General features: G+C 32.4%; 5 protein-coding genes across 18 annotated transcripts in view; 2 read left to right on the forward strand and 3 right to left on the reverse strand.

Annotated features, from left to right (window-relative positions):
* Positions 1–423: 423 nt before the first annotated feature.
* Positions 424–5,100, reverse strand: LOC143194861 (uncharacterized). Of its 2 annotated transcripts, XM_076401599.1 has the most exons (5): positions 4,861–5,100; positions 2,902–3,078; positions 2,734–2,838; positions 658–827; positions 424–541 (listed from the first exon to the last, which is right to left on the reverse strand). In XM_076401599.1, the coding sequence occupies exons 1-4, from the start codon at positions 5,011–5,013 to the stop codon at positions 684–686; spliced, it is 579 nt and encodes a 192-aa protein (XP_076257714.1). In that variant the 5' UTR covers positions 5,014–5,100; the 3' UTR covers positions 424–541; positions 658–683. The 2 variants fall into 2 exon arrangements, with proteins under 2 accessions (XP_076257714.1, XP_076257713.1); XM_076401598.1 differs by lacking the exon at positions 424–541 and having other exon boundaries at positions 623–827.
* Positions 5,101–6,504: 1,404 nt separating this feature from the next.
* Positions 6,505–10,284, reverse strand: LOC143196096 (protein VAC14 homolog). Of its 6 annotated transcripts, none has more exons than XM_076403692.1 (13): positions 10,084–10,284; positions 9,884–10,034; positions 9,601–9,831; positions 9,197–9,538; positions 9,019–9,142; positions 8,658–8,759; positions 8,461–8,603; positions 8,172–8,404; positions 7,948–8,122; positions 7,346–7,464; positions 7,190–7,269; positions 6,979–7,132; positions 6,505–6,916 (listed from the first exon to the last, which is right to left on the reverse strand). In XM_076403692.1, the coding sequence occupies exons 1-13, from the start codon at positions 10,182–10,184 to the stop codon at positions 6,760–6,762; spliced, it is 2,112 nt and encodes a 703-aa protein (XP_076259807.1). In that variant the 5' UTR covers positions 10,185–10,284; the 3' UTR covers positions 6,505–6,759. The 6 variants fall into 6 exon arrangements, with proteins under 6 accessions (XP_076259807.1, XP_076259806.1, XP_076259805.1 ...); XM_076403691.1 differs by having other exon boundaries at positions 8,655–8,759; positions 10,084–10,274; XM_076403690.1 differs by having other exon boundaries at positions 8,658–8,765; positions 10,084–10,274.
* A 237-nt stretch (positions 10,285–10,521) lies between these two features.
* Positions 10,522–16,491, forward strand: LOC143196097 (uncharacterized). Of its 8 annotated transcripts, none has more exons than XM_076403693.1 (7): positions 10,522–10,746; positions 10,803–10,859; positions 10,958–11,141; positions 11,382–11,633; positions 11,685–11,879; positions 11,942–12,073; positions 14,373–16,491. In XM_076403693.1, the coding sequence occupies exons 3-7, from the start codon at positions 11,013–11,015 to the stop codon at positions 14,679–14,681; spliced, it is 1,017 nt and encodes a 338-aa protein (XP_076259808.1). In that variant the 5' UTR covers positions 10,522–10,746; positions 10,803–10,859; positions 10,958–11,012; the 3' UTR covers positions 14,682–16,491. The 8 variants fall into 8 exon arrangements, 7 of the variants coding, with proteins under 7 accessions (XP_076259808.1, XP_076259811.1, XP_076259815.1 ...); XM_076403696.1 differs by having other exon boundaries at positions 10,525–10,746; positions 10,945–11,141; XM_076403700.1 differs by having other exon boundaries at positions 10,525–10,746; positions 10,945–11,141; positions 11,415–11,633.
* A 1,339-nt stretch (positions 16,492–17,830) lies between these two features.
* Positions 17,831–20,436, reverse strand: Usp14 (Ubiquitin specific protease 14). Its single transcript, XM_076402922.1, has 12 exons — positions 20,069–20,436; positions 19,792–19,967; positions 19,626–19,733; positions 19,457–19,571; positions 19,221–19,396; positions 19,079–19,170; positions 18,867–19,023; positions 18,745–18,810; positions 18,500–18,682; positions 18,342–18,441; positions 18,102–18,284; positions 17,831–18,045 (listed from the first exon to the last, which is right to left on the reverse strand). Exons 1-12 carry the CDS (start codon positions 20,082–20,084, stop codon positions 17,960–17,962), a joined length of 1,458 nt encoding a protein of 485 aa, XP_076259037.1. The 5' UTR covers positions 20,085–20,436; the 3' UTR covers positions 17,831–17,959.
* Positions 20,327–27,454, forward strand: part of Src42A (Tyrosine-protein kinase Src42A) — a 125,528-nt gene continuing 118,400 nt past the window's right edge. Inside the window, exon 1 of the mRNA XM_076402921.1 lies at positions 20,327–21,027. Within this exon, the coding sequence (XP_076259036.1) occupies positions 20,666–21,027 (362 nt within the window). The 5' untranslated portion in view covers positions 20,327–20,665. The remainder of the gene's footprint in view (positions 21,028–27,454) is intronic.

Below are 27,454 nucleotides of genomic sequence, written 5' to 3' on the forward strand. Positions count from 1 at the left end.
AAACTCCCTTATAAAGTGTGTTAGAATATATATAAAAAAAAACTAAATCACTAGAATAATAATATATTGTTCATAAATTACTGACGTAAATAATAAATAATTAATAATTAATTAAGCATAAATCGATTTCCTTTGAACTGGTGTTGGTTTAGTAGGTTTCGGTACTACTACTTCCGGGTCTTCAACGTATCGATACATCAACAATATCGCGACGCAACTAAGAAGTGAAACAACTGCACCGCAAATTCCCAATATCTACAAAACAAACAATCTGTAACATGACATCGAAACTTCCTTATAAAATGTGTTAGAATATATATAAAAAAAACTAAATCACTAGAATAATAATATATTGTTCATAAATTACTGACATAAATAATAAATAATTAATAATTAATTAAGCATAAATCGATTTCCTTTGAACTGGTGTTGGTTTAGGAGGTTTCGGTACTACTACTTCCGGGTCTTCGACGTATCGATACATCAACAATATCGCGACGCAACTAAGAAGTGAAATAACTGCACCGCAAATTCCCAATATCTACAAAACAAACAATCTGTAACATGACATCGAAACTTCCTTATAAAATGTGTTAGAATATATATAAAAAAAACTAAATCACTAGAATAATAATATATTGTTCATAAATTACTGACATAAATAATAAATAATTAATAATTAATTAAGCATAAATCGATTTCCTTTGAACTGGTGTTGGTTTAGGAGGTTTCGGTACTACTACTTCCGGGTCTTCGACGTATCGATACATCAACAATATCGCGACGCAACTAAGAAGTGAAATAACTGCACCGCAAATTCCCAATATCTACAAAACAAACAATCTGTAACATGACATCGAAACTTCCTTATAAAGTGTGTTAGAATGTATATTAAAAAAAACTAAATCATAAGCAATTCATCAATATTAAGGAATCAAACCTGTAACAGCGTCAATTTACTGATATAAATTCTAAAGCATATAATCAATCATTATGTTAGGATTGTTTACAATGTCTTATATGATTTTTGTATTAAGTTAGAAATGTTATTGAATGAATGTCAACGAATTATATTTTAATACCAGGTGGGCGAAAGCAATACACATTTTTTAAATTTTATTAGGTAGGCGAAAAAGTAATTTCGGTTTTTACTAAAACCGATTATCTTTAAAATCGTATATCTCTAGTAATATGTATTCAATGAAGCCATACATTTAGGCCGATTGAAAGTTAATAACAGATCAATCGAAAAGTCCCCGGCCTACCATAGTAAAACAATTTTTTTTAGAATTTTTTTTTATTCAACATAATTCCCTTCAAGGGTGGTACACTGATTATAGCGTCCCTCCAACTTTTTGATACCATTTTTGTAGTACGATTTGTCCTTTGCTTCAAAATAGGCCTCAGTTTCGGCGATCACCTCTTCATTCGACGAAAATTCCTTCCCAGCGAGTATTCTTTTGAGAGCTTAGAACAGGAAATAGTCGCTGGGGGCCAGATTTTGGAAAATACGGTGGATAAGGAAGCAATTCGAAGCCCCATTCATGGATTTTTGCTATCGTTTTCACTGTCTTGTGACACGGTGCATTGTCTTAGTGAAGCAGCACTTTCGTTTTCTTCAAATGCGGCCATTTTTCGGCGATTTTGTCCCTCAAAGGGTCCAATAACACTATGTAATAGTCGCTGTTGATGGTTCTTCCTTTTTCAAGGTAGTCAATGAAAATTATTCCATGCGCATCCCAAAATACCGCCGCCATAACCTTGCCAGCCGACTGTTTCGTTTTCCCACGCTTTGGAGCGGGTTCATTATGTGCAGTCCACTCGGATGACTATCGCACGGACTTCGGAGTGAAATGATGGAGCCATGTTTCATCCATTCTCTCAAATCGATGCAAAAACTTGGGTTTATTATGCTTGATCATCTTCAAACACTATTCATCAACTCGTTGTTTTTGGTCAAAAGTGAGCTCGCGCGTCACCCACTTTGCACAGAGCTTTCTCATACCCAGATATTCGTGAATGATATGATGTTAACGTTTAGCTGATATCTTTAGAGGGTTTGATATTTCATTTAATTTCAATTTTCGGTCATTCAATATCATTTTGTGAATTTTTTCATGTTTTCGTCGGTAATAACCTCTTTTTGGCGTCCACTGCGTTCGTCGTCTTCGGTGCTCATTTCAGTACGTCTAAGCTTAGCATAACAATCCTTGATGGTTGATTTTCCTGGGGCAGTGTCCGAAAACTCGGCATCAAGCCAAGTTTTTACTTCAACTGTATTTTTTCCTTTCAAAAGGCAATACTTTATCAACACGCAACATTCCTTTTTATACATGTTTTCACAATAACAAAAGTAGCTTCACTCAAAATGCTATAATTCACAACCTAGTAATCCGACAGCTGTCAAATTTATACACGCATCTTTTGAGGGTTAGGGGTAACTAAAAAACATATGGATTTAATTCTAGTAGCGCCATCTGTGTGTCAGGCCGGGGACTTTTCAATTGACCTGTTATGTCTAATATATCATACCACTTTTTCTCTTTACAGTGAAAATATGAATAGACTATATTCAAGCATGGTCCTAATGATTATTATTTATATTAGTTAATAAATATATCTTAATAATAATACAGATTTAGCTCTGAAAAAAGAGTGAGAATTATTTTTAAAATGTTATAAATTCCTACTTTTCAGTTGATAATAAAATGGTCACACACATCGAATACTTACTTCCGACAATTTCTGCGTCATGTCCCCGTTATTAGAGCATTTATTGAGCAACAAAACGGCCGTTAGAATTATGAACACGGAGGCCAATATATTGACAATGATATCCTGGAACGGGATGAGGCCGTTAAAGATTAAATTCTAAAATGAAAAACACATCGTAAAACAGACCCTTCGTATCCAGATTCCCGGATCTTTTACGGTCCTGCCGAACGAGAAAAGCATAAACAGCAAAAACTGGCATATAAAACCCATCGCCGTGCAGATTAAATATATATAAGCGAAGAGCCAATCGCTGCATTGTTGCGTAATAATCAGCCATGATATTAAACTGCTAAATTGGAAAGACTGAAAAAAAAGGGTAGTATTATTAAAACGACTCTATTATAATTAGGAAATAATTCGTAACAGATGTACCGGAAAGTCATTAGCGGTTTTTCTAACAGATGTCGCTAGTTTTAAGTGTGCAATCTTATGATTTGATATATATAGTCTATTCAAAGTTATTTTTTACATACATCATCTAAATTTGTGAAGTCAAAACGTCACAATGTTGCCGCATCAGCTCTGATTTTTAATTCAGTTTGGCTTTGACGTACAAGAATTCATTATATTTATTTACATTATATTGCATCTAAAATCTACAGTTAATTATGCTGCCAAATTAGTTTATAGGTTAGAGTTATAACCTCTTATCGTAGTTACGTGTTCGAACCAATCAGACAACATTGTGTCTTTCTCTAACTATAATAAAATGAAAAGAAAAATATTGTCTGATTCTAAAACGAATTTAAATATTACAGCAAGCAATAATTTATACATCTTGATGATGTATGTACAAAAAAAAATTCAAAAGTGGTGATTTCGATGTGCAAGAAAAAGAACGTTCTGGTAGACCGAAAGACTTTGAGGATGCGAAACTGCAAGAGTCTTTGGATGAACATTTGGCACAAATGTTAAATGAGGCTCAAAAAAAGATTAGCGACCGATTATGAGCAATGAGGGGAATCCAGAAGATGAGAGGATGAATTGAATGACAGGCAAATGGAAAATCGAAAAATTGTCTTTGAAATAGTGCTTCAAAAGTATGATCGGAAGTCATTTCTGCATCTAATAGTAACGAGTGATGAAAAGTGAATTTATTTTAAGAACACTAAGCGCAAAAAATCATGGTTAAGCAACTGCCGAAACCGGCCGACCGACTCCAAGGTCAATTCGTTTTAGTTGCAAGACAGTGCCCTGTGTTTGATGAGACCAAAGTGGCGTGGTGCATTACGAACTGTTGAAACCTGGTGAAGCAGTTAATAATGACCACTACCAACAACAAATGATCAAATTAAACCATATATTGATCGAAAAACATCTCGAATGGGCCCAAAGACACAAGTGATTTTATAGCACGATAGCGCGCTGTCTCATAAAAATATATTATCGCACCCGCCATATTCTCCAGACCTCGTCCCATCCGACTATCAACTTTTCGCATTAATGGACACGCGCTTGCAGAGTAGCACTTGGCCAATTTCGAAGTACTTAGAAAATTGCTCGATGAATGGTTTTGCTCAAAGGACAAACAGATTTTTTGGGATGGCATCCATAAATTTCCTGGAATATAGGCAAGATGTATAGAATTAAATGGTCGATGTTTTTGTTAAACGCATTTTTCTGTTTGTTTTTTTTAATTATGTAGTTTTTTCCCGAAAAAAACCGATAATAACTTTCTGGTACACCTGCTGTTAAATTCAGTAGTTTCAAGATGTTCCTAGAAAGATTCCATTATTAGTGTGATATTTCTTAATGATCTATATAAACAAAAAATGCACAGTCAAAATTACATGCCTTTAGATCAAATCTTTACGGAATGTCACGGTGACCCTGCTACATCATATTCCTGCCGTTAACTTTAAAAAGTAATGATCATGAAGCCAATATCAAACATTCAAACATCATCAAATAATAGCCTGCGCTCGAGAAATCTGTCTACTTTTCAATCAGTACTATGGTTCAATTTAATCACGATAACAAAAATACATATTTTATAGAATAATAAAAAGGCATAGAAATAGTGTATTAATTTCTCTGTATAAATATGTTTCTCATATATTACCTTAATGATTACGAAAAACCTACCATAGCAATCATCTTGATTATTCCGGTCTTTGTCTGTGGAAATTTTCCCTTCTTCAACTTCTTCCTGACTAGTTCATCGTACGTATTGCTAACTGGTGAGATATTCGTTAAGAACAATTGAGATTTCCGCCTGTTCACCGCCTGTTCTGCCATGGCATGTATAATTGTTATTACGACAAATACATAAAACGCTCTTAGTACTACTGAGAAATGGTACTGGAAATTATTCGAAGCGAAAATTCGCGATAATATCGATTTCAGAATGATGGATTATATTAGTTTTGGGAGATAAGCCAACCGGCTTAAAAATAAATCTGATTCTTTGTTGTTTTTTTAAATAGTTTTTATAACATCGTACTTGATATTGTTTGAACAATATCGATAATAATGCGTTGTTCATTTATTTTTGTACAGTCATCTATGACAAAATTCCGTGGAAAAATAGTGCGATGTTAGTAAATATCTATCTAATTTTCTAGTATCATTGACTGTACGGAACTGATTGGATTAGTTATCAAAGATAAGCTTTCTAAAATGTTAATCTAAAAATTTTTTTTATTTACACTAAACTTAAGTACAAAAATTGTGAAACAACGGTTATTTACATAATTTTTCAATGTATTATATTTTGGAATTACTTCCTAGCTCTTTATAGAATCTAGTGTAAGTAATATACCATTTCCACACCGTACATTTACTTAAACGCAAAATAAAAACAAATATTATATTCAAAGCACAATAACCTTTGAATGAATAAGGAATGGACTATTACCTTTCGAACGCGCTGTAATATGACTTCGTTAAATCAATATTATCAGCGATATTCGATCATAAAGTCACCTATTAGGAAAAAACCGATATTACTTTTTCCCCAAACTTATACCAACAATAAACATGACAGTGGCAACATTATAATTTGAAAGTCCTTCTTTGATGAAAGACAGTTCAATGTACCTTCATACGCTAAGGAGTATACTAACTATGCTGAAGAACTTTTATTCGAACGAAACTATATTTAAATCTAATAAAACAATAGATATAGATATGTTCAACAAAACAATGAACTCACGTTATCTAAATTTATAACGCCAAAACGTTTGAGTTTTAGTTAATTTTGGTTTGATAACAATATTTTAATTCAAATGAAATAATGAAACAAAAATTGTTATAAAATATAATGTATTTTAACGATATAGTACAGACTATTATAGTACATCGTATACTTTACAAACAAGTAAAGCGTAACAGTTTATAACCTGTTATTATTATCACTAATATTTTGAAGAATTTTGCAAACGTTTGACAACCAGGCGAATTTGGTAGGCTGATTCGGTTACGCGCTTGAAAGTATCAGAATAAAATGCGATAGGCAATACTTTGTGATAACGTAAGTTCACTATTATTTTGAATGTATATAGTTTCAGTTGAAGGCTCCGTCAGACAAAATAATAAATTTACACAAGTATTTTTTGTGAACAGTAAATACGTGAAAAAATGTATTTGGATAGAATAAACATTATTTTTGATAAATATTTCTTAGACTAATTATTCCCATAGAGTAAGTTTCATAGAGAATTCCTCTATGAGGGTTTAAGCAAAATATATAAAACAATTTATTTTAGAGTATTTTAAACATAGGCATAATAATTTAAACAAACTTTTATTGGTACACACGTCCGAAAACAACAATTTCGTCAAACCTCACATTACCAACACAGAACAAAACAACGAACAAGATTGCGTAGATACAAAGGTTATATAAATATATAAAATCGTCTTAGACTGATTTATATAATACTAGTGTATATACAATAATTAAGGTAACTAGTGGAATGCGATTATTCCCTTACAAAAAATACTAATTGCGGTTGACCACATTGTACTTTAGCGACTGCTGGTTTACGTGTCATCAGTGGGTCCGTCCCTATCAAACGACAGAAGTTCCTTTGTACGACTGGCTTTCTTAAATTCTTTATGCTTCTCTTGTACTCCAGAGAAATGTTTCAACAGCTCCGGAAAATCGATGTCAGGCTTGCCCGATTTCATTTCAATAAAACTGTAATAAAAAAACGACAAAAATAAAACACCTACTAACCTAAACATGCCGAATATACTCACGCATCTGAATTATTCAGATGTAAGCTAGGTATACAGCTTAATCTAGTTTTAAGGGTAATAAAGGCTTCAGTCTGAGGTAATAACATCAAAAGTCCGTAGAGGGCTCTAACTAAATATGTATCACAGGGCACTTCTAGCAGTTCCAATCTTAAGTCTAAAATGATTATGCTCATTGTCAAACTTAATTTGTAAAAATATAACATGAACTTACAAGCAAATATAGGAGATTCAATCAGTTGTACTAGCTTATCGATTTCCATTAAGAAATCCACTGTTACTTCAATTGTTCCACTAAGAATTATACTTAAGGAAAACTCATACATCATTTAATTCTTGTAATCATTGTAATATTTTTCAAAAAGGATACAATAACTTTATGAGATCACAGACATGCCTGTAACTCTGAGTAAGTAAACACAAAGCCACAGTTGCAACGGGATTGTGGCACCACGTTTTGTACAGGCATAAAAACAAATTCCTATCAGACTGAAACAAAAAAAAAAGAAAAACTTTATCATACTACAGCTGAGTCTGAAAAAAGACGAACGCTTCTCATATATTTATTTTCGCAAAGCTAGTGATTATAAAATATGCTTGTTGTTCTTTTGTCTGCATATCTGTCCAATTTGCCAACTCTAAAATATACATCTGAGAAAACAAGGCGTTTAGTACATGTTTTATTCAATTTTGTCTTAATTGGCTGAGAATATCGTAGTTGATATTCTCGATCGTTTCTACATACTAGTAGATCTTGCTAAATATTCCTGTGGCATTCAATTCACACCAACTGACTAGCAACGAAAAAAAGTTGAACTCGCGATCTCATATAGATTATATGAATGCTATACCAACTAAACCACGGCAACATCTAAACTTATTTGAAAATGACTGTATCTGTTACGAAATTTTGTCACCGTCACATATTGCAAAATTTTCATTAAGAATTATATATATATATAATTAGCTCACCTCATCCGATAAATCTTTTAATCTATTCCTGAGCTCCAACAGTTCTGATGAAGTTAGTAATATCATATTCAAATGATCAACCATAAGACTTGCAAATTTAAGATTTGGATCATTTAGCAAAATATCAGCTAAAGTCTTATAAATATCTTCCGCATTAAGTAACAAGCAAAGTTGTCTAAAAAATAAATTTACACAAATAATTCCAGATGAAGGTAACTAAGTACCTAATAATGAAAGATCCTCGTTCGTCCAACAGTCTTTTATCGGTACTAAACGACGTAAGGAGGCTAACAATGAACTTATTATAATAAGTGTTATCTTTGGCGCCTAAATTTGCTGCTTTTGGTGATGATATAACCTCAGCTATAACTACTAAACACTGCTGCACAACTTGATCCGATCCGTCCGATAAGGTTTTTTGTAAAGCAGGAAATAATATATCTATATAATCAACCATCTAGAAAACAAAACAAAAAATCAACGAACATGTATTTGTGACTATTACAATTATACCTTGCTTGGAAGCTTGGTATATAAGTCATATATCCATTTCAATACAGCGACTTTGGTCTGAATCGAATTATGTACAAGATACTGTGTAAGGACGTCCACAACAGATTTTAAATTGATCTCATGAGATATACTGTCATCAAAATCTAAAAATAAGAATATTTCAAGTTTTTATATTATAGCATGACAAAACTCACCACTTTGACGGACTTCTTGATGATTCTGGTTTGTTTCATTTTCATCCTGTAGGGCGATGAGCTTCATCAGTGTAAAATTTACTGCTGTCGCTGTTTCTTTAATATCTGTAGCTAAATTAAGGAAAATATCATGTATGAGTATTAATTGGATATTAAAAAGTTGTTGCAGCAGAATAAATTTATAAGCTGATGTTATTATTTGTTATCTACTAGAAAGCACCATATACCCTGACAAAATATCTGGTTTTAATCCATTAATTAAACACCAATTTCACCCACTATTAATATATACTATATCTACAGATAAAGTTAGTGTGATTACTAGAAGATTAATGTACACCATATGAAAAAAATTGAAGGATACTTCTCCGTGCTTCAGCTTCATATGACAGGCATGGTAAAATGGCTGTAAAAATTCCTGACATATAAGGCAACATTCCTGGTCCGGATAGCTGAACAAATTCTTTGATCCATGTAATTGCTGTGAACTATAAAGTTACAAAAATAAGCCTAATATTTCTATTTACCTTCATTATGTCTACCTGAACTAATTCATCATTTTTTTCCTGAGCATGATTGATTAAAATGTTAATCATTGCACCAAAGTTTGCTTTAGAAGGATCACTTTTGATACTACGTAAAAATTCACCTAGTGTTGTTTCACATGTCTTCTTTATTTCTACATTTGTGTCTTCTAATATTCTGAATAAACCATCTAAGATTTCTGGTAAATAGCTAATCAAATCCAAGGTAGGCTCAGTGTGCAGTACTGATATCCAAGATATTATGAAATGTCTTGAAAAAGCATTTTTAGTATAAATCCTTTCCCTTAAAAGTGGAATGAATCCATCCAAATCAAAGGTTGTACTTTCAGCAACAATATCCTAACAGTCAAGTAACATCACTTTTAATAATAAAGTAAAATGAAAATATTTAAAAAAATCACCTTCAATAAACGGTCCAATAATTCAGAAGCATTTTTAATATTCTGTTCAGAATCTGTCGCAATTTTACTTAAGGCATTAAATATTGATGAAAAATGTGGTAAAACAGACCCTCTAGATACTTTAACAACATTGTATAATGCCTCACAGGCATAATATTTAACACGTAAGTCTTGATCAGATAAACAACCCAAAATAGGTTTTATTAATTCATCAGTATAACCATCAGTTTCCTTCAAAATTCATATATACAATTATATACATATCATGTATAAAAATACATACTTTTCCAAGAGCTATTGCAATTGCAGCTAGACCTATTAATCCACCCTTTTTTGCATGAGGATTGGGAGATTGACCAAAATCTTGACCTAAGACTTTCAACAATCGTTTAATCTGTCCTGTGTTATTTACAGCCGCAAATTCTTTTACCATTCTAAAAAAACAATTTAAAATAATAAAAAATTAAATGTTTACTCACAAACTTTTCTATTTCTAAGGCAGCAGCTTTTCTTTTTTCATACAGTTTATCACTTAGAGCACGCACACAAGCCGCGCTCAGAGGAGCAAAATCCTTGTCAGACATTATTATATATTTTATAATATATAGTTGTTAATATTTTATTAAATATTTTCATACACAAAAGTAAACTTAACCTAAAAAATGTAAATGTCAGTGTCACTTATTCTGTCAGCTGATTCTAAGCTATTTTTATTGGCAAAGCGAAATTTCAAACTTATTCGATTCAAAAATGTTAATAGACAAACATTATTCATATAAAGTGTTGTTATTATTAAAAGAATTTAGTTCTGAATAATTAACATTACACTCTTTTTGATAAGCTTTCAATACATTTGCATATTTAAAAAATGTATTTTCGTCATAGTTCTATAAACAGAAACTAAATTGAAATTGCCTTAGCAGTATCTCAAAAAACATGGCAGTAAATTGGCGTCCGCCTATCTACTTTTTTATTTTAAACAATGTCTAAAAAGAAATTCTTTTCAAATGATAAGAAAGGATATTTCGTATGATTTGCAGGAGAATTTGCAGAGCTTTACTTCCACTATATTTTTGGTAATTTAATAACTATGCAATGAATAGCTTTTTAGGTCAAGACATGGTTGAAGGATAGCTACATAAATATGTATCAGCAGATCAGTAGTATATTTTCTTCCTAGATAAATATATAACTTTTTTCAGGTGTATATTTGAAACTGGCTTGTAATTGGGATGTGTATATGTTGGAGTGTTTTACAGGTTAGAATATATATATTTTCTTTTTGTTTTGTTTGATTATTGTTGAAGCTGTTTTGACTGTTGACTTGGGGGTATAATTTTACAGAATATTTTTGTAGAAGGGAAAAAATGGATTGGAAAGGGGCAGTGCCTCAATATTAATGTTGGAGTGACATGCAGTCTGAGCCAGGGCGATACATCAATTCGGTATCAGATCTTCTTTACAGCCCTGACGAAATTGAATTTCTGCTGGAAGACATTAGAGACCTGGAGCCGACAAACTATAAGCCTGAAGAAATTCAGGTAGACATTCTCAAGAGAGTGTGATAGTGTGCTTTATATTTGCATGAAAGTTTTTATTTTTATTTTGTTAATAAACCTTTTTATTTATTTATAGTTGTATTTTTGTTCAACCTCTTCTCATATGTAGGCATCTTACATGTATGTAGATGGTCATTTGCTAGAATTTTATTTTAATTGTGACGTCACTCAAGCTCTTTTTTACTACACGCTTCTTGTATGTGCCGCGTTCGCTGTTTACAGGGAGCCTCGGATGGCATGCTGTATGTGTTACAGGATTTTGAGATAGCGGGGAGCCGGACTGGAGCCTTAAGTGCCGAGTGCGGTAGCGGCGACTGTGACTCACCCTTGGGTACAGTTAACTCATGGGATTCTCATTCACATTATCGCAGGAGAGCCGTTTCTCCTGATCTTTCTCTATATTCCGGAGTAATTATTTATTGTGATTACGCACACCTGAAAACCGCTACAGGTTTCCTGAGGTTTCTTCTATTGGTAAGTAAATGTTAACATTTATTTGTTTGTCCCCATATATTGTTATTTCAGGCTACAACAATAGCTTGTCTGGCATGCCTCTGTACATCTGGAACAGTAAAAGTGGGCCTGTTTATGTTGCCTCTAGTTGGTCGTATCAGATTTATGATGTTCGTCACACTGTTAAGCCTATTTGTAACGTGCCTATTGCTGTTTCTTGATATTTCACACACAGTATATTTGTTTCCCTTTAATTGGGGCAAAGTGGTAAGTGTATTAATAGACGGGAAAATACAACGCCAACATGTGTCCTAAAATTATTTTTTTAGAATGCATATTTGTACGTAAGTCTTAGTGTGTTGTTCCTCCTAGCTTCATCATTGATATTCCATATGATATTCTCATCAGAGGCCTTTGTATGGGTCCCTAAATGGACACATCATCAATTGTTAGTAACTGGGGTAAGTACTAAATATATTTTATAGGATCAGGAATTATTTATTTTTAATGCCTTTTTTTATTGGAAGATATTTTATCCGCCATTGTTAGTATTTCGTACAGTGTTAATTTAAAACTTGACTGTTATTTCCTATTTGTTTTAAAGAAATCCGTTTCCGAAAGCCATGCGATATTCGTAATTAGTTATAGAGATGACGTCAAATTTGGTGTCAACGGTTTAAAAGTGGTGATTTTGTTATCAGTGATAAAGTCAACAACATCTGGAATAGTCAAGAAAAGTTTGCGGACACTGAAATGAGAACATTATAAAACATAAACCCAGTTCAAATATATAAAGAACTTGCAGAGGACAGCTGAAAAGCCTTTACATAGGGAGAGATCTAAAATTAACATTATTACCACGGAAATTGCTTTAAATATTTCAACTAGGAAGCGGTTCACGTAGACCACCCTTTCCGAGGCTTGCACATTAGGCTTAAAAGAGCTTAAAGATGTGCTAAGTCTAATTTAATCGATTTGATGTGAAAAATTAGTTTAAGACACTTTCTGTCCTATTGCATATCAACATCAAATATTCACAATCTGGTGTCTAATTGATGAATGATTGTTGAAGGAAGTTTGTTTCGCCATGTGCTTGCCTGGCCCTTGTGCCTCTTAACGGTGTTACCAGTTAAGGGCACCCTCTTTAGTAACAGTAAGAAATATCAGTTAGGGTCATTGGATCAGCTGATAGAGTGGGGTTTAGTGGGTAGCCCAGAGGGGGTCTCCATATAACCAGTCCAACTCGCTTATTCCTGAGGGTTTCCCCGACCAGGTATCCATAACAGGATTCCGCTTCCCGGTTTCAAGCCAAAAAATAAAGAAAAAAGTAAATCAAGATGAAATTGAAATATATACACGAATTTTCTCTAGGGATTTCACTTCGCGAAAGTAAATTCAAATAAGTAATGATCAGTGTGGAAGTGCAATGTGGCGAACCTACTCTGGGAGAATATTTTATGGAAGAACTTTGTAAATGAACAACTAATATATAGCAATCACTCAAGAACGCACAACACAATAATATGCCACAAAAAAGCTTACCTAGCTTTTTCAAGCTTTTCTCATTAAATAAAATATTGAGGGTAAAAACGGCGGACATATTTTTTTACAAAAGGACAAATACCTATAAATTATGATATATCCCAAATAGGCACAACAACCATCACCAACACACCAAAAAAATGATTAAAACAAATATGTACATGAAATGGTATGATGAACCTAGTAAATAGTTAATCTCGGAGAACCATCAATATCGTAACCAAAGTCGAATAATCTCAAGCTCAGCGATTTCAGGTCATCAAAGGGTGGTGTAATAAAAGACTCAGTCACTTTAACGGTCTGAGTGAAGTGAGTAACACAATGTAAAGTCATCTCTTTGTACTACCAATGCTACTAACATCGTAACGTAAAATATTGTGATTGAACTATTGAATGAAGTGATTGAAGTATGCATTTCCCAGATTAAATAAAACTAATCTACTTAAGCAGCTAAAGTTAAGAATTCAGTTGTACACTAAACAAGTTCGTGTTGTTTGGTTCTCTTCCATCTTCTGATTTTCTCCGTGTTGTCCAGTAGCTGTATTGCTTCCACTTCGCTGTGATTTAGCAACCTTTTTTCATTTTTTAAGGCGACATCTTGGATCACTTCATGTATCCATTTGATTTCGAGGTCATCGTGCAGTTCTTCGTTGGTTATGTAGCGATAAGCATTGGTAATTAATCGTAGAACTTTGTTTTGGGTGCGTTGGATTGATGTTTTAGTACAACCCCATAGGCCCAAATTGACTTTATTGATATATAAGATTAACTGATAAACTAATCTTTTTGATTTTAGATCAAGTTGAGAGTGTCTTCCGATTAACCAATACAGTTGCTTGACTTTGAGTCTAATCTGCTCTCCTTTTTGTCTAACATGATGTTTTAAATTTAACCTACCACCTAGGTACTGAGCTGATTCTGTTTGAGAACTCGGATATCCGTCAAGTGATATAATTAGGTTTTTGTCATTTCGCCGCAACGTAAAATTAATATGGACAAATTTGGAGCTATTAAGCTGTATTTTCTAGTCCCTAGTCCATTTGTAGATCTTGTTGACCTCTACTTATACTTTTTCTATAACCTTAGACAGAGATACGCCTCTTACCATGATAACTGTGTCGTAGAGCCAGAATAATAATTAATTCCTGATACTAATATAATGAATATCAAGTAAAAAATAACTACCTTATTTAAATGAATCGGCATTTAAAATTGCAGAGCCTAGGGTACGTGTGCTGTATAGAATCAGCCATTATCAGCCTCGTACAGCGGTGTCGAACCACGTTTTACGAACCAGTAGGCGAAGATCCCACGTTAAACTTACAAGAACGTCATCTAACACCCGATATCACACCAGAGCACAAAGCGTCCAACCAAACCATGCACAACTACAAGCCCGTCATCGCGAATACAGGTAGCATCCAACAGGCCATCGTCGCCCTGCCCGTGTCCAAAAAACAAACGGTAAACGTCGACGATGTCCAACCGTGTTCTTCAAAGAGTTCGGATCCGTATAGGTTAGCATGATAGCGGAAAACGTTTTTTCCTGATAATGTTTAGTGAATGTTCTCATTCGATATTGAAGACTTAACATCTTAGGAGCGTAGGAGCATAAGAATTGTTTCTTTGGAGGTAAATATCTTAAGAGAAAAATGACAATATTTCCCCTTATCACAGGATACAGATCGGTTCTTTCAGCGCCTCAATATTGACCACGTTTAATGCTGGGTCTATACAACTGAAATGTTTTGGTATTCAGGTATATTTCATCATTTTCGACAATTCAACTAATCTGGCAACAATAGAACATTATTTCAGTGTGTGCACATTGAATTAAGGTCATTTAAATACAATAATGGACAAAGTTTTTTTGATATTTGTCAATTATGAATGTTCAACACATTTTTCTTGACAAAGGTGTAAAAAGAACATAGCTCTATAGATGTTTTGTTTGAAAAATAATTCTAATTACCCACAAATCTTACAAAATATTCCTTAGAGTTAAGTGTGAACCCAGCATAAATAACGTAATGAATGAAATATTTATAGTTATGGGACAATTTTTTTGTTCAATGAATAACATCATTATGTTTTTGTTTTACTTGGTTTTATTTATTTTTAAGAAAAATAGAAGTTTTTGTTTGTGGTGTCAATGTCATTTAAATGCAAACTTATATTACTAAAGTATTACTTTTATTAAAATATCAGACTGAGCATTTTATATATAATATTTTTTCAAGAGGCAGTTGAGAGAAACGAATCTGATATATTTGAAGCAATTTCTTTTGAGATACTAGGTAATAGGAGTAGCCATATCATAAAATACATTAAGCTTTTCGTTTGTCGACGACGCAGATCTAAGATATTTACCCGAAGACGAGTAGTGTACTTTAAAACCAGAAAAAGTTTAGTTAGAAACGATATTTGACGAATATAGTACAATATTTTTTATAATTTTTAGATAACGATCATAGAATTAGTTTTTTGCAAGAGGGTTTAATAAAAAAAAACTGATTCCCACCTAAATGTACTCGTAGTTTCACATAGAACGGTGAAAAATGTTTTTTTCCGTAACGTCTCAGTTTATATCACTCGTTCAAATCAGCAACACCCTGTATATAGTGTACTATAATGATTTAACTTTGTTCTAGTTATTTTACTGTTCTCATATACTTAGCTGATATACGGCCTTTTGGATTGGAGATTTTCACAAAAAAAAAATATATAAGAAAAATATAAAAACTGTATTTGCATGTTATTAACGAAAGCAGTAACGAAAATGTTTTGTATCTAATGATAACTCCAGGAAGTGTATTAATACTTTTGGAACTGCTGAATTTTTAGGGGACAAACTTAAGTGTACTACAAAAAAATGGCATAAATCCAACATATACTGCCATCTGAGACATATTAGAGAAACGCAGCTTTTTCCATTATCTTTGGAGATTATACTGATGCAATACACTTAAAGTTTACCCGTACAGTGTGTCCTAAGCGTAATCCTTTATTACCATTATTTGAAAATTGTATCTACTGTGTTGATTTGATTTGACTCTGAATAACTGCCAAATTATAGCTCTAGTCGTTCTCTCTTTAACAATTTACTTTAGCTGACAATCAGGGAGTAGTTGTTCACAATATTTACACACACTGTATTTGTATTATTGTATAATTATTAGACAGAACTTTGAGATGGCGCCAAATAAGAGAAAACGTGGCAATTACGGTTTTTCTTGGCCCCTGCCGAATTCCTTTAATCTAATTTATTTGTATGTGTTAAGAAATTGTGTGACTCATTCCATTTTTCATTTCGAATAAAAAATTCCAATATACAGAATGATTTTGCAGTTTTAATTAGCCACAATCATAGGTACAGAAGTACTTTTATTTTTATAATAAGAGGTCTTATTTGTTATATTCTGAGTTCTTTATTAATAATGAAAATTAAAACAGGAGGTCCACCAAAATTTTAAATTAGAAAAAGAGGCCTACTAGAATGTCACTACTTATTTCGGCTTGTTTTATAAATTTTTCAAATGGCCACGATATTTGGAGACTGTTTGAAGATTACACTGGCTGTGAACAAATCCAGAGATGCAGATTACAGTGGTTTGTCGAGTGAGTAAATTCGTCAAAAGAGTCTGTAGTGATGTCGACTAACGAACAATCACAAAAAAATACATAAGTAAAGGTCATAGAAAGTGTCCTGAAAAAGAGTACGCTACAATATTTGAGAGTTGATAACATATACACTATAGCATCTAGTTTACAAAAGACAAGTATTAAACTTAAAGAAACTTAACGAAAGAGAGTATTGATACTTAACTATTATCTCCGTTATAAACTTTTTTTGAGTATTTAACCGAAATTAAGATTTCATATCACTATCAATCTCTCCAGAAATAATAACATATCCAAACTTTAGTACGTACAAAACACATTCACATTTTAAGAAAAAGTTAATGCAATATTTATCTAAATTTTCTTCTCATAGCTTTTTTGAAATCATAAAAGTGTTTACTCAAACTTCTTTCAACCGTTTGTTCCAGGGTCAACTAGATGTTTTATTCTCAATATGAACGCATTTTATCAAAGAAATGTATTTGTATTTTACTTTTTAGTGTAATTTAACAGATATGAATTAACTATTAAAGAATCCTCTACCGGACTGAATACTAACGTTATCGCAGACTTCATTCAATAATTCTCACTTTTTTTGTCGAACTGGCCGTTAATAATTTTAATAATAAAATCAATATTTCGGTAAGAAAATATATACATTTGAGTTTTAAAAAAATGGTAAAAGTATGATACATTATTATTTCAAATGTCTTTTGATATTAGAGAATCCTTTCAACATTTATTTGAGGTGCTGTATTGCATTGTATTGCTATGATATTTAAGATTGCTGCATTTTTAACAAGTGGCAACCTTTCGTGAATACAACAAATTCAGTAAGACTTCTTATTAGGATTTTCCACTAATTTTGCAACATGTGGTTCATTATTATTATACTGTAAAACCACTTTATCGCAATTATACTTATAATAGCTGATATGCATAATTGTAGCGATCTTCCGTGATGATTTTATAGAAAACACACATTTATCAATAATTAACACTGCCAGTAATTAATCTCAATTAGAGGTAACAATGTGCTTTTAATAAAAATACTATTTTTCTATACCCAATTGCTTATAATTTACTTTAACAGATATAATATAAATTAACAGAAGCCACTTTAATTATAATGGGTATATTCAAGAGCTTTTGACAATATAAAAAGAAAATTGAACTTTGACAAGCTATTCTGTTACCATCTTTTCATCTTTTTGAGTAATTTCAAGAAGTCTGGGTCCATAGAGAAGTACATAGGCGCAGTGCCAGTCTCCTGTAAATATAAAATACAAAATAAAGAATCCAATTATTAAAATCGAGTGGACTGACCTCCTCCCGAGAGTCTTAAGATTTCCTCCATAGTAACTGGTGAAACTTCATCATCATCACATTTAACCCACTTGTCTCCAGAGAGACGTATCCAACCCACATAATGACCACTAGATGAGGAACGACCTTTATGTGTTAGCACAGCCTGCAGAGTATAGTATCCACTATTATTGCTACCTAAATCTGTTCAAAAATCATTGTTAAAGTGGACATACTATTATAAAACATGTTACTGTTTACCATCTTCGAAAGAATATGGTGCATATTTCTTTTCATCCTGCTTATTACAATCACCCTTGTTCTTTTCCTTCACAACTCCTATTTGGGCATCTTCCCACTCCTGAATGAACACAAAAATGATACATTCAACAATTAATATAATTAAAGCCTAAACCTACTTTAAATTTGTTTCTTGCATCAGATAATTTTTCCTGAAGTTTAGGAGTGCATAGATCAAAAGCATCAAATTCCATTGGAAACTTTACATCTTTTAGTATTTTTGCATTTATAGATTCCTTTTCCTTAAAATAAAACCGCACAAATTGTATTGTCAAATATGCTGGTAATCTGCTAATTTTCGACTAAAATATAGATGAATTGTTTACATGAAAATATTGTTAGGCAATGTTATGTTTTTGTATACCGTCTTTGTGTATACAGCATCCCTATCTAATGTAAGAGATTTCTTTGTAATTTTTTCTTGCATTTTCTACAAATATATGACATAAGTAATAATGAAACAATCAAATTTTCAACAAAACCTACAGATTTTAATCCTGAGTGCATGTATCTCAATTCTTGTGATATAAAACAGCTTAATTGTAAAAACTGTTCATTACTATGAGTTATAGATTCTTCTTCTGTTTCATCGCATTTCAACTCTACATCAAATGTACCACCAAAATACTGATCAATAATAGATCTAATATTAACAAATAAAATTAAGAACTTTAAAAATATTCACTATAAGTACTCACTTATACTTCCCAGAATTAGAGCCATTTTCAATTTTAGGTGGTAATTTTTGTTGTAGCATCCTTACCAATTCTGTCCAAACTTCATTAGCATCCTAAAATAAATACAATAAAATAACAATGCAAAAACTAACTACCAACATACTTGCTGAGCATATCCTCCATGCTCGCTTTGTTCAGCAAACCTTGGAAATCCCATATGAAGAACACGTAGCAACCTAACTGGCACTGTAGTAGTTTCTTTATCCATGAGTGAAAAAAGATCCTTTAAAGCAGATGTTATAGCATCTGGAATCGGTGCACCAGCTACTACAGCTGATCCTAAAAAGTCAATTATATATGCTTAGAAAAGTTACCTTGATATATTTAAGAAACATGTACCTTCCTGATAAGATTGTATTGCTTCTTTTAGTTCCGGAACTGTCTTTAAACACTGAACTGTTGCATTTAAGTAACAAGTATTGCCTAGATTTTTCAAGCCTGCTGGTAAATCATACTAAAATATCTGTTAATAAGAAACAATGTATCAAATATCATACAAAATTCTTACAGCTGTTGCTAATTCTGATTCATTCATATCTTCAACAAATACAGTCTTTTCTACTGGTTCTTTTGGCAAATCTTCCTCTTTGCTACCCATCAATAAAAGTGTTGCATTCTAAAATAAGTTAATTGTTATAAAGCATACCATGCTGTACTAATTACGAAAATATTACATCTTTAAGTTTAAAGTTGGTCCAGTCGTCATCTTTCAGTGTCACTCCTTTTATCATGACCTTTTGTCTTTCTGGTAGTACACCTGTTAGAGTAAAAATTTGTGCTTTGAAGAGAACGGGAGAATCATCTGTATTAACCTCTACGGGAAATGTGTCTTTGCCCCATTTAACTTTAACTGAAAGGCACAAGTAAAAAATATTCAATGTTTTACATTAAAAAGCATTCGCCGCTATTTGATCTCAAGTTATGACAGAAATAATAGATTTTTTCACTTACCTTTATATACTGGCATGTTTATTTAATTAGAGACTAGCTACAGATATTCTTATAAAAGTACAAAATCGATTATTACAATTAACAAACGGACAAAATTTCTTTTAAGATATCACACAAGTTAAAAGTCACTCTGACAATAACGTTGAAGCAACTTTTAAGGTTAACCAGTTCGTTAACTGTCATTTAAAATAGTTGCCAATATAATATAATGATATTTCAATTAGATTTTTATTACTTTCAATTGTAGTACTTTGCACCCATTTTATTACTATATCGAACAACTGAATGATATATTTTATGGTGAACAGTTTAACTCCTTAAATAAATTCCTAAATTTATGAATGAATCAGAATAGCCAATAGTAGTCTGGGCGCGACATATGACAAGTGAAAGTTACTAAATTTAGCCGTTCCCTAACTTCATTTTCGTTCATGTTTCGAGGTTGTTGAAAAGATGTATAAGTGAATTGTTTTTGTTTTCCTATCTGCCCCTTTTGCTTCATTACCGTGACGATTCGTATTTTATGTTAAAACAATATCGAAAAGTGTTTGTGATGTTTTTTTGTTGTGACAGTTGAATGTCCAAGCCTACTAGAAAATGGGAAATTGTTTTAGTAACCCATCTACCACCGATAGACAGGAAAGAAATAAAGAAAGGCCTGTAGTTATAGAAGATAGTATCCAACCAGTTAATCCAATACCTACTTCACCTCCATCAGAAGTAGCAAGACCAGCAGTGGTCAGTCCAGAACCAGAGCAACCGAACACTCGCATGTTTGTTGCTTTATATGACTATGATGCAAGGACTGATGAGGATCTAAGTTTTCGCAAAGGTGAACTATTAGAAATATTGAACGATACCCAGGGTGACTGGTGGCTAGCAAAGAGCAAAAGGACAAGGCAGGAAGGCTACATTCCTTCAAACTATGTTGCTAAACTAAAAAGTATCGAAGCTGAACCGTAAGTATACAATTTCCTGTTTTTGACTAATATGTGGTGAAGAATTCATTAGATTTATAAATTAAGTGTGACATTAATGCAACTTATATGATGACTAATGGGGTTTGTTCAGTTAAATCAGACATGATTTAAAAAGTATTTAGAAATCAATGAGAAGTTTATTGTCATTAACAATGCAATAAATTGATTCATGAATTGTGTACATAAGAGTTCTTATAATTCTTTCAAAGGTATGGGTGGGTTTTCTATCCTTTCATATTTGTATACCATATATTGCAACTCCTACTGTGTCTATTAAACTTTCAGAATATTAATCATACATTGTTGTAGTAAATGAATATTAATATAAACTGAAGCTTTTAAAGTGCATTGAAATAATAAATAAGAATGAATTTTTAATGGCAGTAAAAGAAACCAGTTTTCTCAATATGTCTAATGTTTTGTTTCTCTTTATCCTATAATTTCAGTTAGAAACAGAGGATCGCCAATTTTCTAATGACCTTCTTGCAATAAAGAAATACCTAATATATTATTGTTAATTATTCTCGGTAATACAATGTAATTGTTAGTTTTTTATTGTTCTAAAAAAGCAGTGTAGTGTGATTATTAATCAGTCGCGCGAGTGTAATTATTAGATAAATTTAAAAATCAGCGGCAGGCTCGATATTTAAGTCAGTAGTATCACGATAGAACTAGGAAACGTTAAATATATCGTTGTGGGAAATGAATCAAACATTCATTTTATTTTAGAAATCTAATTGTGGTTTGTATGTATCATCATTCAGATGTTTACGCAGCCAGCCTCGTAATGTGTAAAATAAATGTAACCATCACAAGAGATCACTGTTCAACTGAAATTGGTTTAGATGGTTGCATACTAATTATTTTAAGATATTTGTCACTGTCAATGAATGTTATCGTTGTGTAACTATATATTTATTTTTATATTTTTACATCATATAAACTTGATTCAAATATTTTAATCTTAAAGTAAAAATTAATTTTTAAATATATTGTCACACTTAATTAAATATGTTTGCATGCGAATTTTTGTGGTTTGAAATCTATGGATATTCACTGTTTATTGATTTTACTCTTATCATTTCACAAATATTTATATTAGCAACATAATATATTTGGTTATGTTAATTACTTTACTTACTATCAACTTTAATAATGGAAACATCATTTTGTTTAATGTTATACACTTTGCAAAAATTAAAATATGTTAACGAAGAAAATATGTAGGTCTGTACTATATATTTTACCTGTCATCATAAATGCTAAGTGTGTTGGCTGGGTTACCAATATGTTTCTAATATTATTAAATATATTTATAGCCACTATAAAATATTTAATCGTATGATTAAACGATTATCATATAGTAACATTTTTAGCTTCTTTAATATTTAATTATATCTATAATAATTATATTGTACGTCCTAAAAACGAGATTTTCTCTTGTGCTAAGGACGCTCCTGTGTATGCATGACGAAATTAATGCCAATTAAAGATAAGCGTTGGTTTTATTCTTTCATGTGCACGTATCCTTTCTACTCTACGCTAGAATGCAACTAATGAAACGAGATTGCCACCGATTTAAAAATAATTAGCAATAATTCCAATGTAATTTGTTTAGAGCAATTTCAGATATTAGAGAAAATATAGGTAATCTTTTTATTGGAGTTATTTGCGGTTGGATTAAAATGTTATCCTGTTAATAGACTTTGTTTTTAACGATGTTTCGTAAATTAAATATTTGATATAATCTATTATAAGGGGAACTACATCGGGCAATGTAAATATACGATTTTAGGGGTTGATTTTAAATGTATTTATTGTCTAGTGATAGAATTAAGGGATTATATTTACTGATATGAGTCCTTAACTTATGTTGTTAGATATATATAATTACTGTGAATTTATTTTGAGCGATATTCCTTGTAAACTAATTTGTATTGTAAATAATTATTTATGTTAATAATTTTAAAGATAATGTTCATCGCTACTTATAATTTTTTCACAACTTCCTGGGATTACCAAAAGGTATAATATTTGGCGGATGTGCTTTGCTGGATTATTTATTATTTATTTAGTTTTCATGTCGATTTTTATGGATTTTATGATATATAGTCGGCCGATATTATTTTGCAAGATATTTTGGGGCTTTTTACTTTTATAACTTTTTCTTCATGCACCAGCTTGAATGATTCATTTTCATACTTATATTATTGTTCTGAAATTATTTAATCTAAGATGAATCACTGCACTAAACTAAGATGCTTAATTTGTATTGAAAATAGATGATGAATAGACCACAAGTCATAGGTTGCCAAACTTGTACAGTAATGTTGAGACTCACGGAAGAAGATAAAACGAGCTGTAAAATTTTGCATTATGAACAGAATGTTGGATTTGATAATAATAACATTGTTTTTAGTTATGTAATTGCTAATTTAATATTTGCGATTAATTTTAATTAGATCATGCAATGTATTGTTATCATTTTAATAATATTTGTAAAAAAATGCGGTAAGAAAGTATATATTGGGATTTTATTATTTTTGTAGTAGTCAAGATTAGGATCGTTTTTGACATTGTGTATTAAAGCAATGGGTTTTTATAAAATGTTAATAAAACAGAATATTGTTGCATATTATATTTATTAATCAATTATTTAGTCACATTCACACTAAGGATCGTTGTTGGATTGTAAATTTTTATAAGATTAATTCCAAATGAAAAATGAAAATCCAAATGAAAAATCCATACATGTAATATATTATTATTAGTTTGTAGATTATTAATTGAATTATATAGATTATGATAAAATATATTACATATCGTTTCTAGTGTCTGAGATATTTTATGATATAAATAAGCTAGATATCACTTTATTAATCGAGTGAACATCATTTTGGCAAATTGGATATTATTTGGTTACTTTAAGTTATACCAGTCAGTAATGGTTGATTTCATTACACCTGACGCTTAGGTGTAACGCTTATCAAACAAGTCCATCCAAAAAAAAAAACAATGTTAACTCGAAACTCCTTTTAATTCTTCATTGTTTTAGCCATAAGGAACCTTGTTTCACTAAAATTTTTTTTTATTGCCTTTACCAATAAATATTTCTTGTGCAGTGTTAGTAGAAGGGAATATTCCCGATGCGCTAGCTATGAAATGTGGTAGATCCAAGAAAATGTACAAAATACTATCAGTATAACACTGAGGCTGAATTTCTTCAATTTCGTGACGAATATTGTCTTTAAAATGTCGAATCGTTTTGGGCTTATTCACATAAACTTTTGATTTTAAAAAACCCTATAAGAAATAGTCTTGTGCTGTTAAATCCGGAGATCGGACTGGCCATGCTAAATCGCCATTCGCTAAATTAGTCTTCGCGGAAAAACATCTTTCAATAATTGAATTGTTGCACGAACTGTGTGCGCTGTGGCTCCATCTTGCTGAAACCATATGTCCTCTAGTCCTTGATCTTCCATTTCAAGCACAAGCAAATTTCGAATCATGTCTTGGTATCGTTCAGCAGTAACAGTAAATGCAACACTTCGTCATTTTCAGAAAAAAAGGGACTAATGATGTTTCCAGCATGAATACCACACCATACAGTTGTTTTTAGTGAATGCAATAATGCTTCATGGATTAATTGAGGATTCTGTGTTCCCCAAAATTGTTCTTTTTATTGGCTACTGAGAAGAAATTAGGCTTCATCACTCATTATCAATTAAGACGAAAAAACTGCAATTTCACCAGATCCTAAGGCTGGGTTTGCATTACTGTACTCAACTCGTTGATCAGGATCTCTCGGTAGCAATTTTTGGACTAATTGCATTTTACACGGGAACATTTTCAAATCAGTTTTCAAAATTCGCTTAAACTGCTTGCGGAAGTGTGCAACTGATAACCACGTCTCCGAATTGATGTTTCTGGAGACTCTGGAACACTATCGCACATCAGAGCCACATTTTCGCGTTACGAGACGTCCATTGTCTTCTAGAACGAGGCCTGCCTGCTGTCATACCGTACTTTCAAAAATTCTCATGTAAACGATAACTTGTAGTTTTGTGAGGCACTGGACGATTAGGATATTTTTGACTCAATTTCCTCTGAGTGGCAATAATGGAACGATTAATTTCAATAAATATTGTCACTATTTCCACTCTTTCTTGTGGCGTATATTTGTTCATAATAAAATTTGGACATCTGCACAACACAATGGTTAAAGCGAAACTGAGCTAAACGTCGCATAATCAATATGGCGCGCAATCAAAATGGTAGTAGAACTTTTGCCCCACCTGTTAAGTATACAAATATATAGTTGTATACATACCAGGAAAACAGTGATTAGCCACATATTCAGTTTAATCCAGTATATTTGGATTTCTTACGTGACCCTATATATTTAAAAAAAAGAGTGGCGAAAAGGAAAACGATGTCTCTTTATTTAGCTTTCTGTACAGCCAGCTACACTTTTTTGAGCGAATATGCATTATAACGAACTAATTTTAATTAAAATTGAAGAAACCCTAAAAGCACTGTAAAAACAAACCCACCATAGAAATCGAATGAACCAATAAAATGTATTTGCGGCTCTTAGTATAGCGATTCAAACAAGTAATACGTTGAATGTAGTATCCTCTTGATATTGGACGTGGCGAAACATTTCTCCAAATTTGCCTATAAAGTCTCTATAGTTCAGTCAATATGTCAATGATGTCAAAACTTTGCAATGTTGCCGCATTAATTTTGGGTTTTACCGCGTCAATTTGGGATCTGATATATAATCTAACTCTATTCTAAATAAAATGGCCAAACAAAAATATGTTGTCAAGAATAATTTATTTTATTTTATCGTACATCTAGTGCATATATCTCGTTCTTGTTCGAAGTAACTGATAGAGAGACGTAATCTTTTCCTCACTGTGACTATCCAATATCTTCAACATTTTCCTACGTAAGTAATAATGCTCAGAGATTTGATTTTAAAATATTTCAGAACAAGCAAAACGCCAAAACAACTTTTGTCGATTTATATATAACCTGTAATTATTATTACTAATGTTTTCAAGAATTTTGCAGACGTTTGACAACCAGGCGAATTTTATATGCTAATTCTAAAACTTATTTACAAATTGCTGCGAGAAGTCCATTAAACATTTTAATAACATGAGTTCTCTGTTATTTTGAAAGACAATATTTTCTCTGGCAATAACGAAAAATTCTCGAGCGCATTCACCATTATATCAAGATTCCTCTACGGGTTTTGCCATGCAGATTATTTTAACGACCCGACGGACCTGATCAATTGGCCGGCGTCTCTGCACCGAGCATTTTCTCGAGATTCCGAAAAGAGAAAATACCGCACATCCCTCCCTCCCGCGGCGCCGTGCGCGCGATCTAAAACGCCAAACCAACCGTGAGACGGCTTAATAGCCAGAAAATTACCCGTTTGACCGTTATCGGTGATCGGCAACGACGAGAAAGAAAACAAAAGAAAAGCGACGCCCAGGCGCCGGCTGACCTGCAAAAATCGCGGTTGGCTACGGCAAAAACAATAAAAAGCGCAATTATATAGAGCCCGTCGCCTCTTTCTCCGTCTCGTTTCGCCTCTTCTTTCGATCGTCGCGCCGTCTCTCTCGCGCCCGTTCTCGGACCGTAGAATCGACTAATAGACCATCGCGTTTTTTCCCCCCCGGAGTAGTGCCGTCCTCTTCTAGTAAAATTGCATCGGCGTTTCAAATGCGGGTCTTACCAGCGGATGCCTCTGGTACACGGCTATTTATAGATGGCGCTATGGGCAGTGGGACTGTTTTATGTCTTCGAAGACATAAGACGTGGTTATTTATGTGAAGAATAAAAAGCCGAGATCACATATTATTATATATACCGTTTCTTTCTCCTTTTTTTTTCCGCGCGCCGACGGAAGGTACTAAAAATAAAGTACCTCTCGGGTTAAATTGACTCTTTTGTTGGGAGTTGCATGTGCCGGATCCGAGTTCGACAAAACCATACACTGTACTGTTAAGATATAATTAAAACGAATCTGAAAAAATGGAACTTTTTCGTCAGTGTTATAATGCGATATAATTGTCGAACAAAATTGAACGGTCATATCTAATTTAGCTATTCGACGTTTCCTGGAACATATTACACTGCTGTGAAGTTCAATAACACAACAGAATTTTGGGTCTGACAATATTTAGACAAAATACAGCTTTATTCATCGAAATATATCTTTTTAAATGATGTTATATCCAGTCCAGCGTTTCTCTATTTATGCAGAGCCTTTTCTTAGAATTATTGGCTTTTGCTTTCACTAGAGACCAGATCTGAACTATACAGTGTTATTTTTTAATATAATTTTTTAAATTCATCTATAAAAAAACGAACAAAAAAGAAACACTTG

Source organism: Rhynchophorus ferrugineus, unplaced genomic scaffold (assembly GCF_030347505.1).
Source record: "Rhynchophorus ferrugineus isolate W39M unplaced genomic scaffold, kcgeb_rfMv2 rfM4, whole genome shotgun sequence".
NCBI lineage: Eukaryota > Metazoa > Arthropoda > Insecta > Coleoptera > Curculionidae > Rhynchophorus > Rhynchophorus ferrugineus.

Bases quoted from the DNA above. Each gene is read 5' to 3' on its own strand.
- LOC143194861 (XM_076401599.1), bottom strand. From the start codon at position 5,013: ATGGCAGAACAGGCGGTGAACAGGCGGAAATCTCAATTGTTCTTAACG. The intron at 3,079-4,860 runs GTAGGTTTTTCG...CTTTTTTTTCAG, and splicing joins TAATCAAGATGATTGCTATG to TCTTTCCAATTTAGCAGTTT. The intron at 828-2,733 runs GTAAGTATTCGA...TTTGTTTTGTAG, and splicing joins TGACGCAGAAATTGTCGGAA to ATATTGGGAATTTGCGGTGC.
- LOC143196096 (XM_076403686.1), bottom strand. From the start codon at position 10,184: ATGTCTGACAAGGATTTTGCTCCTCTGAGCGCGGCTTGTGTGCGTGCT. The intron at 7,133-7,189 runs GTAAGTTCATGT...TAATCATTTTAG, and splicing joins TGAATCTCCTATATTTGCTT to ACTTAAGATTGGAACTGCTA. The intron at 6,917-6,978 runs GTGAGTATATTC...TTTTTATTACAG, and splicing joins CATCTGAATAATTCAGATGC to TTTTATTGAAATGAAATCGG.
- LOC143196097 (XM_076403693.1), top strand. From the start codon at position 11,013: ATGCAGTCTGAGCCAGGGCGATACATCAATTCGGTATCAGATCTTCTT. The intron at 11,880-11,941 runs GTAAGTGTATTA...TTATTTTTTTAG, and splicing joins CCTTTAATTGGGGCAAAGTG to AATGCATATTTGTACGTAAG. The intron at 12,074-14,372 runs GTAAGTACTAAA...TTAAAATTGCAG, and splicing joins ATCAATTGTTAGTAACTGGG to AGCCTAGGGTACGTGTGCTG.
- Usp14 (XM_076402922.1), bottom strand. The intron at 19,572-19,625 runs GTAAGAATTTTG...CAGATATTTTAG, and splicing joins AATCAGAATTAGCAACAGCT to TATGATTTACCAGCAGGCTT. The intron at 19,024-19,078 runs GTGAGTACTTAT...TGTTAATATTAG, and splicing joins TCTAATTCTGGGAAGTATAA to ATCTATTATTGATCAGTATT.